General features: G+C 40.4%; 2 protein-coding genes across 5 annotated transcripts in view; one reads left to right on the plus strand and one right to left on the minus strand.

The window, feature by feature from the left end:
* Positions 1-1,310, plus strand: part of LOC149442443 (protein FAM228B-like) — a 45,121-nt gene extending 43,811 nt beyond the window's left edge. For all 3 annotated transcript variants that reach the window (XM_089656111.1, XM_089656110.1, XM_089656112.1), the window contains exon 9: positions 102-1,310. In XM_089656111.1, coding sequence (XP_089512237.1) covers positions 102-297 — 196 coding nt within the window. In that variant the 3' untranslated portion in view covers positions 298-1,310. The remainder of the gene's footprint in view (positions 1-101) is intronic.
* Positions 1,311-2,491: 1,181 nt separating this feature from the next.
* The window catches only part of ITSN2 (intersectin 2), a 267,920-nt gene continuing 253,313 nt past the window's right edge, over positions 2,492-17,098 (minus strand). For both annotated transcript variants that reach the window (XM_089656116.1, XM_089656115.1), the window contains 4 exons: positions 15,924-16,006; positions 15,377-15,460; positions 14,075-14,248; positions 2,492-10,832 (listed from right to left, as the gene is read on the minus strand). In XM_089656116.1, the coding sequence (XP_089512242.1) occupies positions 10,693-10,832; positions 14,075-14,248; positions 15,377-15,460; positions 15,924-16,006 (481 nt within the window). In that variant the 3' untranslated portion in view covers positions 2,492-10,692. The remainder of the gene's footprint in view (positions 10,833-14,074; positions 14,249-15,376; positions 15,461-15,923; positions 16,007-17,098) is intronic.

The following is a 17,098-nucleotide window of genomic DNA, read 5'->3' on the forward strand; positions in this document are numbered from 1 at the left end:
GGGACCATGTTGGCCATGGCCCTGGTAGAGGTTACTGCATCTGCTTCTACACCACTGTTTGGCCTTCCTGTCTGAACTATATTGTATTGGTTTCATTGCAGACAGAGGGTGAGAGGATCTGTTAACCAAGGAACTCTAGACTTCAAGACATGGGCTGATACCAAATACCCACCTGAGATCTTCAGCACTGAGAGGAACATCTGTCATAAGAGAAAGTTTTCAGTCAAGACATCTTCCATGCCAGTATATTCCAAGCAATGTGGTCCGGAGCACACAGTCACAATGATCACAATATAGAGCATTTGGTTATAGTCTGGTACGGTGGTGGCTATGGTTTGGTAGAGGGGGAGGGAAGCATTATGTTTGGTGAGTGGAACTGTATTTCTTTCAAAGCAGGTAAATCCTCTCTTCATACCATCATTGAGAATATTGGTTGGGGGATGGGGGAGGGGGTTTGTGTGTTCAAAGCACTATAGATGTACTTGAGGAAGAGATCATAGAGGGTTGCCACCCATTTTCAGAGTTCCTAAATGCTAGAAGGTAATTCTAAAGGAACAGCGGGTGTCTTTAGACTATCCTTTGCAGGCTAAACATGAATACTTTGTCAAACTGTCCATTCATGTCTATGCTGCAAGTTGGCCTTGAAGGCAGTCAGAAGCACATCCAACTATCCCATTATGTCTGTGTTCAGCTCTGCATCTAAACACTGATCTAATATAGTTAGGGGGAGCTTGCAAAGAGGGATGGAAAACACTAGAGATGCGCATGATGAAAAAATTTGTTTAGTTGCAGATTCATTTGTTAAGTTCATTTTGTCATATTGGAAAGATTTGTTTTCAGAATTTATTTCATATATTTGTTGTTCCGAAACAATTTAGAAGATTCAGATTCATTCGTTATATTATTATTTATTTCTGGGATTTAACAATACAGAGTGTGACACATTCTTACAAAACCCTCTAAAGTCACATACGAATGAAATAAATGAATCCGAATGGATTTGTTGTTTTACTTTATAGTTTATTTTGGATTAGTCGAGAACCGTTACTATTGTGATTTGCAGATTTCATATATATTTGAATATCCAAATAATGAAAATTTTGTCCCAATTTTCAATTTGTAATAAAATGAATCGCACATGTCTAGAAAACACCACCACTTACTTTGTTATGCTCCAAGCCCTATGTAATTTAGTTCATTTTCTATGGTCTGTGTGTAAGGTTTTCTTTGTCTTAAGCCCCTGCGTGGGTGTTTGACTTGTTTGCTACTTCAACACTCAATAATAAATATTGAAACAGAAAACACCACCACTAATTTGTAAGGCATTGGGATGAATGTTGTGGATACAACATTGACATGCTTACATTTAAAGGATCCCTAGAGGTGAAATTAAAATTGTGTTTAGGGCTCCATGGTCACTGGATGTTTAGCCCGTGCCTAAGATTCTGACAGTTTCATGTGGACAGATGGCACAGGTGCACCCCCAGCCCCATTGCCAGCAACCTGTAAAAGTCTGAGTGGCTGAAAAATGTGATAGCTGGACACAGCATTCATCCCCCAGTGCAAACAGCTCTCAATGTTAGTATTAGTGTCCAGCAGAGGCATTTTCAGCCTCTCATAGACTTTTACAGGCTGCACGGAGTGGGGCTGGATGGTTCCCTCTGTGCCATCCGACCCGTACAAAATTACCAGAATCTCAGGCACAGGGCCTAAAAACCCAGTGTGCATGAGGCCTTAACCTCCCTAGCGCTCTGATTATGTCCTTATTTCTGTGCTCAAAGCGGTACATTTTTTTGCATGGAAATATGTATTTTTTTTATTGTAGGCCTGTAATTTTTAGGAATAACTCACTGAAATCTGTCAAAACAATTATGACAAATCACGGCTTGAACTATCTTGCCTTGCATGTAATGAGTCTATCTCATATATTAGTTTCACCTTTTAAGTTGCATTACTGAAATAAATTAACTTTTGCACGATATTTGAATTTTTCGAGTTTCACCAGTGTGTATATATATATATATATATATATATATATCATATATATATATATATATATATATATATATATATATATATATATATATATATATATTTGGGGCTTCCAAGTTGTTTTCTAGCAAAAAAACAAAAAGTGTGAGAGAGGAGTGCCAGAATTGGCCCAGCCTGGAAGTGATTAACAAACATTTTAAGCTTTTATCATCTCTGTTACGTAGTTATATTAACCAAGTTGCTGCACAATTCAGGCAAGTGCTTTTTCCCTATAGCTTCCGTTTACCCAAAGATCAACAAAACAGAATTTGATCATGGGTGCCTAAATCTTTGCATGCTTGGCTGGACTAAAATGTAAATGACTAACACAGAGATTTATTACCTCTACGTTGTTCTTTTCTATGACCAAGGCATTTATTACCTTTATTTTGATATATCGCACACCCACTGCACATTATTCCCATTATAATCACAGAGGAGACAGAAAGAATAGTACAAATTCATAACACAAAATGTCGTTTCTTTTTATATACATTTCAGCAGGGATACAGTGGACATGCAGGTCAGACAGGAGGATCAGCTACAAAATACAGTTATACACAAGTTTGTATATATACAAGATCTGCAGAACATTGCAAGTCACAGCATTGAAAATAAACCCTTTCCTTGATTGCAGCGTTGATTATCCAAATGATTTTGCCTGAGCATAAAACGTCGAAACATTCGGCAATAAAAACATAATAATAATAATAATAGGATAAGATTCTGTAACCAGTGTTAATTCAGGTCAAATAAAACATTAGCAATACTGCATACCATCTATCTTAATAGAACCCTGTCTGTCAGTTAAGGCAAAATATATTAGGCAATATACTGGTTTATAAACACAGTGCAATGCAACCATAGAATAGACATATGTACATGACATTTCTTATGCATTATCTCACTTCAAATCAAGTTTGCTCCATAAAGGGTTAATAAGGAAAGTGCTGCTTAAAAATGAAAGAAATGCAATAAAATGAACATACAGGCGCAGTAAATAGCAAATCAACATGATAAAGGACAATGAAACAGCAAACAAAAACATTGCTTTATACCTTTCATGAACATGCATGTAATAGTTCCACTATCAGCACCTAAGATGGGATATGTTTCTGTAATTTCCCTGTGCAGTATGTTAGCTGCCATTTAAAGCTAAAGCTTAATCTGTTTATACCTTCCCTAGCTTCTTTTCCCTTCCCCCCAGCAATATGCCAATGAAAATGTTAAAATAATGTATTTTCATTACATACCCTATTTTAGACCCAGTGACATCATCAAGTCTCTATGTTACTCTATGAAATGCAGCTAGATCATGGGTGGTGGGAGGTGCTGGCAGGGTGCTATACATAGCTTCCTGAAAACATCACAACACCATGCCTCAGTACTCCTTTCAAAAGCCCTCAGACCTGATGTAAGCAGTGGAATGGCTCTGTATTTACATAAAGTCCGCCCTAGGTAACACCCACATATGATGCAGAGTGGGTAAGGGGCAGTAAGGCGGATTTAAAAGATAATGGATGTTCTTCAGCCAGGAAATGAGGCGGGAATTATTGACCGTGCTGCAGTTTCTATTGCACACTGTGAGAAGAGCGGACTCTGAAGAGTAGACTGACGAATATACTTCAAATACTATATATTTTAACATTATCTAAACTTTTCTGGAGAGGATGGGGTAATATTTATGAAATCTGCTCTGGATATAGTAATAAACATGATAAAGCCTGTGATCAAAGCAATGAATAGTGGCTGGCAGCCTACGCAGATTCATGAACAAGGTAACAGCTACAGGGTGTCACTAGTGTGACTATGGTTAGTTGTATTTTTAAATTGGGGACATTTTTCAGTTTTTGATCCATTTTTAAGTAAAATTCAAAGTCAAGCATGTCTACCATTATGCCTCCTGGGCCACATGAACAGTAAAGTGTATGGAAAACCATTTTTTTTGTAAAATGTTAAAAAATTAAATTCATTCTCACTAGTGGTGCTGGGTGACTATTGTCTATGGCAGCCTTTCTCAACCAGGGGGCCATGGAATCCTAGGGTTCCCCCTGAGGTTGCTTGGAGTTCCTTGAGCAATGGCAAACTCCTGCCTCTAAGATAAATTCCCACTAACACCAGTGATGTTTTTAGAGATCTGTAGGGTGGATGCTTCCCAATGACCTCAAATGAAAGGAGCATTCTGCCCACTGATCATCACACTAATGTACAGCCCTGGCCCAAATGTTTTCAGAATTACACAAATATTAATATACCTGCAAGGAAACACGTGCAGTCATCATTGCTTTGCACATCATTTGCTTTGCACAGGCAAAGATATTGCTGCAACTAAGATTGCACCTAGATCAACCATTTATTGGATCATCAAAACCTTCAAAGAGAGAAGTTGAATTGTGAAGAAGGCTTCAGGGCGCCGAAGAAAGTGCAGCAAGCACCAGGACTGTCTCCTAGAGTTAATTCAGCTGCAGGATTGGGGGCACCACCATCTGCACACATAGTGAGGAGAAGACTTATGGAGGATGGCCTAGTGTCAAGAAGGGCAGCAAAGAAACCACTTCTGTCCAGGCAAAACATCAGGGACAGACTGATATTCTACAAAAGGTACAGGGATTGGACTGCTGAGGACTGGGGTAAAGTCATTTCCTCTGATGAATCCCCTTTCTGACTGAGGCATCCAGAGAAGAAAAGATGAGCGCTGCCATCAGTCCTGTGTCATGCCAACAGTAAAGCATCCTGAGGCCATTTATGTGTGGGGTTGCTTCTCAGGCAAGGGAGTGGGCTCACTCACAATTTTACCTAAAAACACAGCTACAAATAAAGAATGGTACAAAAACATCCTCCGAGAGCAACTTCTCCCAACCATCCAAGAACAGTTTGGTGACGATCAATGTCTCTGCCATAAAAAAAATTCTGATAAACTCCAAGCATTGATTATGCAAGAATGGGATGCCAGTCAAGATGTGGCCCAGAAGTTGATTGACAGCATGCCAGGGTGAATTGCAGAGGTCTTGAAAAAGAAGGGTCAACACTGCAAATATTGACTCTTTGCATAACATTATTGTAATTGTCAATAAAAGCCTTTGACACTTCTGAAATGCTTGTAATTCTAATTCAGTATACCAATATCTGACAAAAGATCTAAAAACACTGAAGCAGCAGACTTTGTGAAAATTAGGATTTGTGTCATTCTCCAAACTTTTGACCACTGCTGTACTGTGAGCTGTAGATATGGTAATTACTACTGAGGGTTCCCTGAGCCTGGAAAGTAATTTCAAGTATTTCCCCATGTTAAAAAGGTTGAGAAATGCTGGTCTACAGTATAGAAAGTTATGGGAAAGCAAACATTTTTAAGTTGTCACTGGAACAGAAGTCAAGGGAAATTTTCCAATTGGCTAAACCTGTTCTGGTGACAACTCTTTAAAGAGGATATCCTCTCACTTTGGTTAGCTCTCCTTTACTTCCCGGATCCATAGGACAGAAAGGGAAGGGAAATCTCCCCAACAGTATAAAGAAAAAAAAACAAAAAAAAAACTTGACAGAGGTCTTCACCATTAACTACTAAATGTTTCCTTTACATACACGTTACCATTATGCTTCCTTTCCTGTTCTTAAAAGACAACATGCCACAGTTTTGATAAGCACATACTGCAGCTTCACCATGCTGGCTTCAGTTTTTCACACTGATAGTGATGCCTGACTGGGAGGGGTTATGTCTAGGTGAGTATTCCTGTCTTTTTTGACAGCGTCCAGTCACCTGTTAGTGGCAGTATAACTATCATAATGGATATGAAGATACTCTGTGTTCTGGGATGTATGAAATGAATGAAAGAAAAAATGTTTCTTAGAAGTAATCAGAAATGGAACAAACAAAATTGTAGTCTTTATCAAGAGCGCAGTTTTCCTAGATTACTTCCAACTGAGATTTGGGATGTAAATGTCCGGCATGAACAGCTGGCTCCCAAAGAAGACTTTTGGAGGATGGCCTGATGTCAAGAAGGGCAGCAAAGAAGCCACTTCTCTCCAGGAAAAACATCAGAGACAGACTGATATTCTGCAAAAGGTACAGGGATTGGACTGCTGAAAACTGGGGTAAAGTTATTTTTTCTGATGAATCCCCTTTCTGATGAGGCATCCAGAAAAAGCTTTGTCCGGAGAAGAAAAGGGGAGCACTGCCATCAGCCCTGTGTCATGCCAACAGTAAAGCATCCTGAGACCATCCATGTGTGGGGTTGCTTCTCAGCCAAGGGAGTGGGCTCACTCACAATTTTGATTAAGAACACATGTACAAATAAAGTATGGTATAAAAACATCCTCCGAAAGCAACTTCTCCCAACCATTCAAGAAAAGTTTGGTAACGACCAATGCCTTTTCCAACATGATGGAGCACCTTACCATAAGGTAAAAGTGGTAACTAAGTGGCTGGGGAACAAAACATCAGCAATTTGATAAAAGGCTGTGGGCAATGCACACAATTCTTTCACACTCTGATAAATGACCCTACTGTACTGATGCATTTTCAAGTGTAACTCTAGTCCCAACGTTTCATTATTTTAAAGATGGATAAAATGGGGTTAATTTAGAAGATCTTCCCCATCTCTGGGCCCATTTACACTTGTTGCTGTGCATTGTATCAAGTGTTGACATGCATTGTGTAAAGGCAGTCCATGTACTTGGAATGGGTTGCTGATGCCCAAGAACATGCAATATGTTTTTGGCACAATGCACCACAACGTAGAATAGTGCCTTACTGCACTGTGTTGAGCTGCAATGCATGTTCATCAGAGCAGTGTTGCGGTATTGTGTTCACTGTGCCAACACGCATAACATGCATTAAAGTAACCCGTATGTTATCGCAATGCACCAGATTGCAAAAGTGTGTCTTCCAGCCACCACTGTCATGTCACCACAACAGCAATAAGGGGAAATCTTCCCAAAAGGGATGAAGAGAGCAATAAAAACCTAAAATGTAACCTTCCCGGTTATAACCAAAAATACAATTAAAATACAGCTTTGGCTGCGGCTCCACTTTGTACATTTTTAATAGATTCTCATACTATGTAAACGGGATTTGAGAATCCAAGCAGGCACTGAAAGAAACATTCACAACATTTGAAGAATAAGGTGAGAAATGTTAATCTGAGATTAGAAGGCTTTCAAGTATTTGGTAAAATAGCAGTGTGACCCTCCCCTCCCCCCCCCAACGCATGCTACAACCTGTGGTACTACTAATAACAGTAATCCAGGGGAATTCACTCTGGAGCAGGATTGTCTTCTGAGTTTCTCGGGGACCAGATACTATTCACAGAGGCATTTTTGGTTTTTGGGATAATAAAATCTCAAACCACCTGTACAAGCTCCCTTAATATGTGTCTTTCTGCTTAACTCACTATTAAAATGGATGCATGTTGAATCATAATGCTACAGAGCGAACATCTCCACTGTTCACTGGGTAGGATGGCCAGTCCGCTCAGTTGGAACAGCATCAGGGGAGAACCTGAACCTGCCTCCAGACAACTCAGCTGGCGCTAAATCTGCATTTAATTGGAAAAATGTTACAAATATTTGGTTGCTCAGCATAAAGTCCTAAATCTCTAAAGGCAGCATAATTATAGAATAACATAGCTAGAGACCCATCAGTGAAATATATATATATATATGCATTCCAATTTAACCGTAGCACCCAGTCTTAAAAAAAGGATTATTTAAAGGCTGTGTGCACCCTAAACTGATATTTAAGGTGGTGGGTGGGCACAGGTGGGGTAAATCACCCATCTCTTCCTTAAATTTTGTGTAGACTCCATTACCACAATTTCTCAGTAGTGTTTGGTGTTCCTGGCAATTTCTACAAGGTACGATGACAGTGTTACTCCTTTTATTATACATTGTGGACATTCCATTGGGGAGGTATCACACCATATCATTATGCTTTAGAAACAACATGGTAGCTGGGTGGAACTAGGGATTCTGCTTGGAATAGATCTTTAAAAAAATTGGGAAGCTAGTAAGTAAACCAGCTTGCGGCAACCTGAAATGTCTGCTTTGAGTAGAGCTGACCGTTAATATATATATATATCCCAGGTAGGGCACTGCTAGTTTCATATAATGTATACATCTATGTTAAATAAACAGTAATATTTTAACCAGATTCATGGCATTAAAATAGCTGCGTTGGCACATGTGTCCACACTTCCCAGTGCTGAGAAACCATTTGTCGGAGTAAGAGCAGCACAGCCCAGGGCAGAGACTGCAGCCCACATCTCCTGCAGTGCATATGTGCCCTGATCCATTTGGTCCAATGTATTCCTTTTGTCCTGAGTGAAGGCCATAGGTACCATTTTGAGAAAGTGTCAGGAAAAGGCTCTACTTTGACATCCATTATATGAACCCTCAAGCCCCCTGCTCATGCTGCATTTTCAACATTTAGCACCACTTCGTTAAAGCCACCATTTTTTGAATAGAGTGGAGAAGAATTGGACACTCAGAATGCAGAATTTTACTGGTCCCCACAGGGAAGCTTCCCCTATGTTTCTGTTCCCAAAAGGGGCAGAGGCAGCATATAAAAACAAAAGAGAGCATAGCCTAGCTGCTGATTGGCTCCGATTCCCATCCTAGAACCTGTCCCTCCGGTTTCCTTTATCGGAGCCTGTAAAATCACACCAGTGTCTAACCTGGTTTAAACACCATCTAAGACCACTGTAGCCTCACCTACTTTCAATAGAACATGAAGGGGAGGAGTCACAGCACAGAATCATGAGATAGGACACTGCAGACCACCAAAACCCTGTAAAAAGCCTGATGAATCTGGATCAATGTGTTCTATATACAACACACAATAAGCTGAGTGGATGTAAGTGGAGCTGCACAGTTTCCATGCTGTCCATAAGCAATCATTTTTCAATTGGTAATAAGCAGCTAACAAAACAAAAGCAAATATCTGATTGGTTGATTTTTTCCATGCAGATTTTATAAATGCCACACTTAAAAAAAAAAAAAAAACACAGCCATGACCAATGAAATGCTTGGCATTGCTGCTTCTTCTGCCACATACTTATTAGTATTGCCAATGGAAGGATCAAACCATTCCCAACTCCTAGGTAAAAACAGCACAATAAAAAGGGCAATAGTGTTTTCTTAAAGTGGACCTGTCATGAGAGAAATGTGGGGGCTTCGGTTTCTTTCCTCTCCTATTTCTTCCAAGACGGGTCTATTTTAGAGTCTGAACTCCAGGAAGGCACAGGATATATTTATTAAATTTTGTCATGCATTCCTTAGGAAATGGTTAAATGTATATTTAAATAAAACAAGTACATATCTGACTATGTCTTTCTATTAGTTTCCTGTAATGCCCTGCACAGCAGGACTCAAACTGGGAAAGGGAGGGTCAGCACCGTGAGCCAATCATGTTCTACTACCTTGCAGGGAACTTCTTAGCGAAGTGATGACCTCATCACTATGTTGCCAATCCTTCTTTGTGCAAAGAGCAAGCTTAGAGAAATGACCAAACCGTATCGCCTAATCGCTGTAGAGAACGATCAGGAGTCTGATTTGGCTGTATTGTTAGAACCACAAGACCGGCTGAACAGAAATGTTCACATTTTGGCAGATAAGACAGCTCACATATATGTATTTCCACTGCCTGCCTGGAGTTCAGAGCAAAGAACATCTTCTGTAATTTGCAGGTTAAATAATCTTTTTTTCATAAATATAAAAACTTTGCATACCAGTGTGTCTTTGCCTTCAAATATAAATATGTACATGGCTATAAATATATGTTTCTATTTCCTTGTCACTTTCATACTCTTCAAGACTCCTATAAAATTAAAATCAGATTAAATCCTTCTCTTTAAACAACACACATTCTACATCCGCAAGTTACAGTGTTTTGGAGCAAAGCGTTCAAATAACGTTTCTTAAACCTATGTTGCTCCTTTAATACAATACAAAAACCTCAATTTAAATGATAACCGAGTACAGTCCATACATTTCCAATGGGGAACCTTTAAGGCACGCTGCAGCCAAACCTTTTGCCTACCTTGCGGAGACTAATTCACATATTCATCCCTGTGCAGCTGGCGGCCTCGTTTGACAAATCCCTATGACTGCCTGAACCAAAATATAGGTCAGGATTGCCCAGGTTTAGAGCTCCGCCCCTGGAATTCTCAGAGAGGGTAACACAGCACAGCATCATGTGACAAGAGACTGCAGTTTTACTGTGGGAACCCCACTAAACCTATGAATTAAAGGTAGATTGAGGGGGCTTTTTGACTTTAGTACAGTTGCAACATTTCCTAGGTAGAATTTGTTGTTCACTGAATGATGTTGCTTGAAGTTGCTAAATAAAAGTTGATCAAAGCCCTTAAATTGCATGGCACCTAGTTTACAAGACGAGCCTCGTGTATCTTCATAGGTCCTACTCAGAGTTCCAAAAAGGTGTGGATTCTTTTTACCTTGCACCAAAACGGTAGAACTGTTGCAAACACAAGCTGTGCAGTCTAGAAGGGTGAAAGGCACTGGGGTCGTGTAACTTGGGTTTGCATAGGTAGGTGGCAGGGGACCATGCAAGTGGCCCAAGATATGAGAACATGGACAGTGAAAGTTGTGGACCATTGGTCCTAGTGCACATGAACAGAACCCAGCTGTATTATGGAGTGTTTTTATCCCTTAGAACAGCTGAAGGTCAAACCTCACACACACGTCCCCTGTTGGCACTTCGTGGAGCAGTAAACGTTTAGTGGTTGGGCCTTTGCTCTCTTGCTCAGTCCGGATCTTTGCCACTGGGACTTCGGTGCGGCCCAAAAAGTCTGTGAAGGAATAAAAAGAAATAAAAATTGACTTGTAGCCATCTCTTCATTCTTCCAGTTGCCCAATACTGATGTCATCCCTACTTAGTAGCCCTTATAATCTGCCAGAGGACTTCTTTCACACTGCACCTATCCTATAATTACTCTCTCCTTTCATCTATCCTCTGGTCTGTCCTCCCTCCAACCATCCTTTGGTTTCCTCCCCCTCTACCAATCCTCTGCTCTGCTTTTCCTCTACCAATCCTCTGCTCTGCTTTTCCTCTACCAATCCTCTGCTCTGCTTTTCCTCTACCAATCCTCTGCTCTGCTTTTCCTCTACCAATCCTCTGCTCTGCTTTTCCTCTACCAATCCTCTGCTCTGCTTTTCCTCTACCAATCCTCTGCTCTGCTTTTCCTCTACCAATCCTCTGCTCTGCTTTTCCTCTACCAATCCTCTGCTCTGCTTTTCCTCTACCAATCCTCTGCTCTGCTTTTCCTCTACCAATCCTCTGCTCTGCTTTTCCTCTACCAATCCTCTGCTCTCCCTTTACTGACCCTCTAATCTGCTCTCCTTCCATCTGTTCCCTAGTTTGCTCTCCCACTAAACATCCTCTGGTCTGCTTTTCCTCCAATCATCCTCCGGTCTTGCTCTCCCTCTACCAATCCTCCGGTCTGCTCTCCCTCTACCAATCCTCCGGTCTGCTCTCCCTCTACCGATCCTTTGGTCTGCTCTCCCTCTACCAATCCTCCGGTCTGCTCTCTCTCTACCAATCCTCCGGTCTGCTCTCCCTCTACCAATCCTTTGGTCTGCTCTCCCCTCTTCCAATCCTATGGTCTGCTCTCCCCTCTTCTAATCCTTTGGTCCGCTCCCCCTCTACCAATCCTCTGGTCTGCTCCTCCTCCAACCATCCTCTGGTCTGCTCTCCCTCTACCTGTCCTCTGGACTGCTCTCCATCCACTCTGATACTGAAAATTCTAAATTAACCCCTTGCATGTATTTCTCCTCCAATTCTGTTGCAAGACAGGTCACCATAATTCATTTTTGTTCTTGAGTTTTGGTATAATTTAAAGGGAACCTACTGTGAGAGATGAAAGCCTATGCTTTGCACTCTTAAATCCCATAAAGCACCCTCAGCTGCAGTCTGCCAGTACCCAATACAGATATTAACTGAAGGGTGGTTGCTTCTTTCATTACATTATGAGCAGCCTTGGGCAAGGTTTAAAGGTTGTTACATGCCCCCAGAAGCCTGCTAAATGCTTGTTTAAAGGAAACCTTAGCTTGAGAAAAACATGGGGGCTGCCACTGCTGTCTTTTCTTTCCACAAATGCTAACTGCCTGGCTGCCCTGCTGTTGTAACTTTGATATTTTTTTTTAACTGACCAGGAACAAATACACAGACAAGGACTCCTGATTTTTCCCTGATCTTCTAATTGTTCTGTGGTTCAAAATGTATCGAAGACATTGAGTCAGAATAACCGCAAGGTGACAAGAATTTATAGACAGGGGTCAGCAATGGCAGCTTCCATACTTTTCTAAGAAAATGATTACAGACATCATTATTAAAGAAGAGTTCCAGAAAGCAGTTTTTATAGACTGTCTCTGAACACAACCCTGCTGTGGATACATAGAATCTCCAATTCAATCACTAGATGGAGCTGTGCATACAAAAAGTGTTTGATCTGCAGCATTAATAGGAGATTAATGTATGTCCTACAAATGCAGGAATGTGGGATTTTCACATCACATACATTATTTATTATCTTCCCAGAAAGCAGACAGATTTTGTAATGTCCTCATATGGTATGATGGAGGTGTGACTATGGAGAATACGGACAATGTTAATATTATGCTGGCAGCACATTGAAGGATTCCCACTGTTACTTAGGGCTGTGCTGGAAATAGGTATATCTAGAATTGAGGCACTACACTGTAATATTCAAGTCCAAAAACAGGACTATTCCCAACATAGACTGAACATAAAAGCAAACACATTTCAGGGCTAAAGATCTAAACATAATATTTCTAATAAATAACTTATACACGTCAAAGTGAGGACATAGAAAATAACAATGAAAAATCTATTAATCATCTCATTTTAAATACGTCTGGATCCATTTTGCAATGATAGTTTAATAGATCTTCATTGGTATTTTCTATGTCCTCACTTTGACGTGTATAAAATGTATTTATTAGCATTATTATATTTCATCTTTTTTGCCATACAGTATATCAGTCCTGATGAAGGGGGTTAGAGTTTAGCCTCCAAAATGCACTGGCTTTTATGTACAATCTACATTTGGAATGAACCTGTTTTTTGGACACGAATATTATAGTGTGGCAAAAGTTAAAGCTGGGTGGCTAAATACCAAGTTAAAAGGGCATGTTAATAAGAAAATACTGTCCTTAAAAATATAAGGCTGCAAGGTCACTATTAGCATTTCAAAACTACAAAAAATGCAATATGAAATGCAAAAGCGTGATCTAAAATAGATTTTGAGAGACACATTGCAGAGGAGAGAAAGAAAAATCCCTACAATGTTTTCACATATTTTATTAGTAAAAAGGTGAGGTCAGAACATGTTGACCCTATAAAAGATGATCAGGGAGGTTGGTCACAAGTGACAGGGAGAAGGCAACTGTATTAAATGCATTCTTCCCCTCAGTATGCAAATGAGGAGAATAATAAATACGACATTAATGCTAATAACATTATAATAACAATTAATGCAAATAAATCACCAGGACCAAATGGCTTACACACGTGAGCTTTCTCATAGCCATACCATTATTCCTAATATTTAAGGACAACTTACTGACTGGAGTGGCACAGGATGACCAGCGAAAAGCAAACATGGTACCAATATTTAGAAAACGGCCGAGATACCTACTTGGAAACTACAGACCAGTCAGCCTAACATCAATAGTATGTAAACTATTAGGTTTATGATAAGGGACCATATGCAAGAATTTGCTGATGAAAATAGTACCATTTGTAGTAAACAACATGTATTTATGAAAGGCCGTTTTAGCCAGACCAACCTTTTAACATTCTATGAGGAGTTAAGCTGTAATAACAATAGAGGAAGGCGTCTGGATGTAGTATATCTAGATTTCACCAAGACATTTGGTACAGTACCTCACAAATTAAGGTATTTTGGCATCGATGATATTATATGTACCTGGATAGAAAACTGACATCTGACAAAACAATCTGGTTCCAGTTCCAAAATAGCACCCTATAGTGACAGCACAGCACACTCACCGTCAGGAGAGAACTGGTCTCGATCAAACACTGTGATACACAGCACATCCTGATAGAGATCCTTCAGGAAGAATTGGCAGTTAAAGTTCCACTTCGGATTCAAGGTGTCAGTCATTGCACGACTGGTGTAGCTCTGTGATCCCATGCTGACCTCACAGTATGGATTGCTTTTTCCTGCAAAACAAAGCATGTTTCAGAAACACAAAAAAACATCTGAACTGCAACACTCATAATGGGAGATGGAAAAGCATGCTAGAAGCATGGCAGGCTCATCCATGTACTAAGAGGTGGAGAGGGCAGGGCTGATGACTTGTCATGGTTTTGCAGCTTCTTTATTGTAAGTTAGCAGGCTGTTGGTGAGAAGGTGACATCACTGTATTCCTTAGTTTTAACAGAGAAAGTGGAGTCACCCTCCTGGCTGTGCTTTCTGGTAGATGTGTTTGAATCCCAAATCCTTTGGCAGATAAGACAGTTCACATGTGTATATTTCAACTTGTTAGCTGTTTGGCTTGAGTTCAGCTTTAAATAATTCATCGCCCATACAATGTTTCTGGAATGGAGTGTGGAGTGCCCACAGCGATAAGAATGTCCTCCTGTCTTTAATGTGCTGTAATAATGATCAGTAACACACAAACTTACATGGCAGACATTCTAAACTCGTTGCAGCAGTCCAGGGTAAAGCCTTGAGCTTAATAGCCAAACAATGCTGACCTTATATACAGTATATGTATAGCATTTCATAGGTGAAGAAAAATGATGTCCAGAAGTCTGATCTTTGTCTGGAGTCCTCCCAAGTTTATTCTGGGGTTCTTCATCACTAGCAGGGCAGAAGTCACACAACATCTGAGTGGTTTGGCACACTCTCACTGTCTTGTGTTGGGGCGGGGGGGTGCCGCACACCTTTGGAGACTGTTGTGTCAGCGGTTTGACTGTCCTATATGCTGCTAGCACAAGGTATGTAAATCCTTACTGCAGCACTTAGTTGTAGAGAAAAAAAGTGAAAGAGCAGCATATTTATTATGGAATATGCAGCCTGATAACATACAATAATAACGCAAGAGAGTTTTATTGGGATTTAATTTATTACTGCAGGAGAAAGCCAGAACAATGCAGTCTATTTTCATTCTGGAGCAAAGCAAAGCAAATGATTAGCAATCAATGCCATTTAATAAGGCCTGACTTTACTGTAGTAAGTGTAATAGTCCAGTGTTTCTGAACTATCCCCTTTCTAACCTCTGCTAATCCATCTTCTATGCTAACCACTAGCCACGTGGGCCCTGAAGAAACAGACAGTGCTCTTACCGTTGGGTTTACAGGGCTTTAGTTCAGATGCCTCAATGACTTGCACCATTAAACGTCCAATTCCAGAGGATTTCTGAGACCTTGCTAAATGAAGGAAACAGAATGAAACACAAACTATAAAAACTCAGGGTATATTCATAACTGCTGTTCTAATAATAAAGCATTATATATATATATATATATATATATATATATATGTAATTAGTTTGGCTAAACAACAGGGTAGTGTGATCCTCTAATGCAGATGACAACACAAGTGTATAAAACATAAATGAAAAGTAGAAGATAAATAGCACATCTGCAGGGAAAGTGCAATACGTTATGGGTGGATGTTGGTAGTTCCATCACATCTTGGCATCTGCTATCTCCTTGTGGCTTCAGTAGAAGACCTCCTCACCAGAATCAGAAGCATCCTGCCTTGGCCGCCATCATAAAGCCAGGGCATAAATCCTCACAAGTGCTGGTATACAGTATCTGTACACTGAGCGAACAGCTGGGGGTGGACAGACCTCCTTCATAATTAAGTGTATGCATGTAATAACTGTACCTTGATATGCCCTTTCCCTTTTCTTCTTCTCTGTGTCGATGAAGTTCTCAGAGGCAGCTTTGATTTTTTGAACCCAGGCAGTTCTAGTAAAGAGAACATTGGACAGTACACAGTCAGACTGTTCAACAGGTAGGGTGGGATATGAGAGAAAATGTGACATTTCCATAAACATGAGAATTGGGTTTTTATAAAGAGCTTAAATATATTGATTTGTAATTATTATGTTTACCATTTGACCTAAAAAAAAGATTTTGCTCAGTCATTCCTGTGATATGTACTAGTCAGTGAGTTTACTCTGCTGCCTCTTGGGTTACCAGTACTGTTTGCTATCAGCTCATTGCTTATTGGAAAGGGGGGATGATGCAGATGCCTGTATGCCGAGAGGTGACACATGCAACTGAATTGCAGAGCCAAGAAATAAATGTGTTACTTTATTTCCAGGACTGTCCAGACTGGCTGACCAGAATACCACATCTTTGACAGGTACAAATATAAAACATACGTGTATTTCGTTGTTTGCACTTTTGTAGGCCTCATATCCAACACTTTGACAAGATCAAGGCCAAAGTGATGTAGAATTTTTTTCTGGCCTAACTTGGGTACAGACAGCCAGCTACTGCTGGTCCTGTATTACCTACTAGTGGGTTGGCAAGACAAGAGGTGTTCACAGGACTACACTACAATTTTTCCCTGTAGTTGATGAACCTTTTAAGAAGGTCATAATGGATATCAAAGGGAAACTAGCCATCCCCAGCGGTTCAGGCAAACAATACATCATGACCAGTACCCAGAGGCTTTGGCACTATCCTCCCTCAGGACAGACATTGTTGATGCTCTGCTGGGAATCTTTATGACAGTGGGGTTCCCTGCAGAGTTCCATAGTGATCAATGTCCACAGTTTATGGCTGACCTGATGGAGGCTCTCAGTAGAAACATACAGATGATGTAAATTGTGTGTAGGCCTGGGTCAGCTTTTCATTGGGGCTTTGAAACAATGCAGAGAATGTTTGTGGAGTCACAGGGAAGAGACTGGGAACAATCTGTGCCTGTTTGCCTACCAAGAGGTACCCCAAGTCCACCATTTAAAATCCTTTACAGATGGTAAGTGAGAGGACTCTTAGACCTAATGCGAGAGATTTGGGTGACCAAGGTTGCTCATCCTGAGGTCTCTACTG

This window comes from Staurois parvus, unplaced genomic scaffold, assembly GCF_062004578.1.
Source record: "Staurois parvus isolate SC_StPar_1 unplaced genomic scaffold, SC_StPar_1.0 ptg000886l, whole genome shotgun sequence".
Lineage (NCBI taxonomy): Eukaryota > Metazoa > Chordata > Amphibia > Anura > Ranidae > Staurois > Staurois parvus.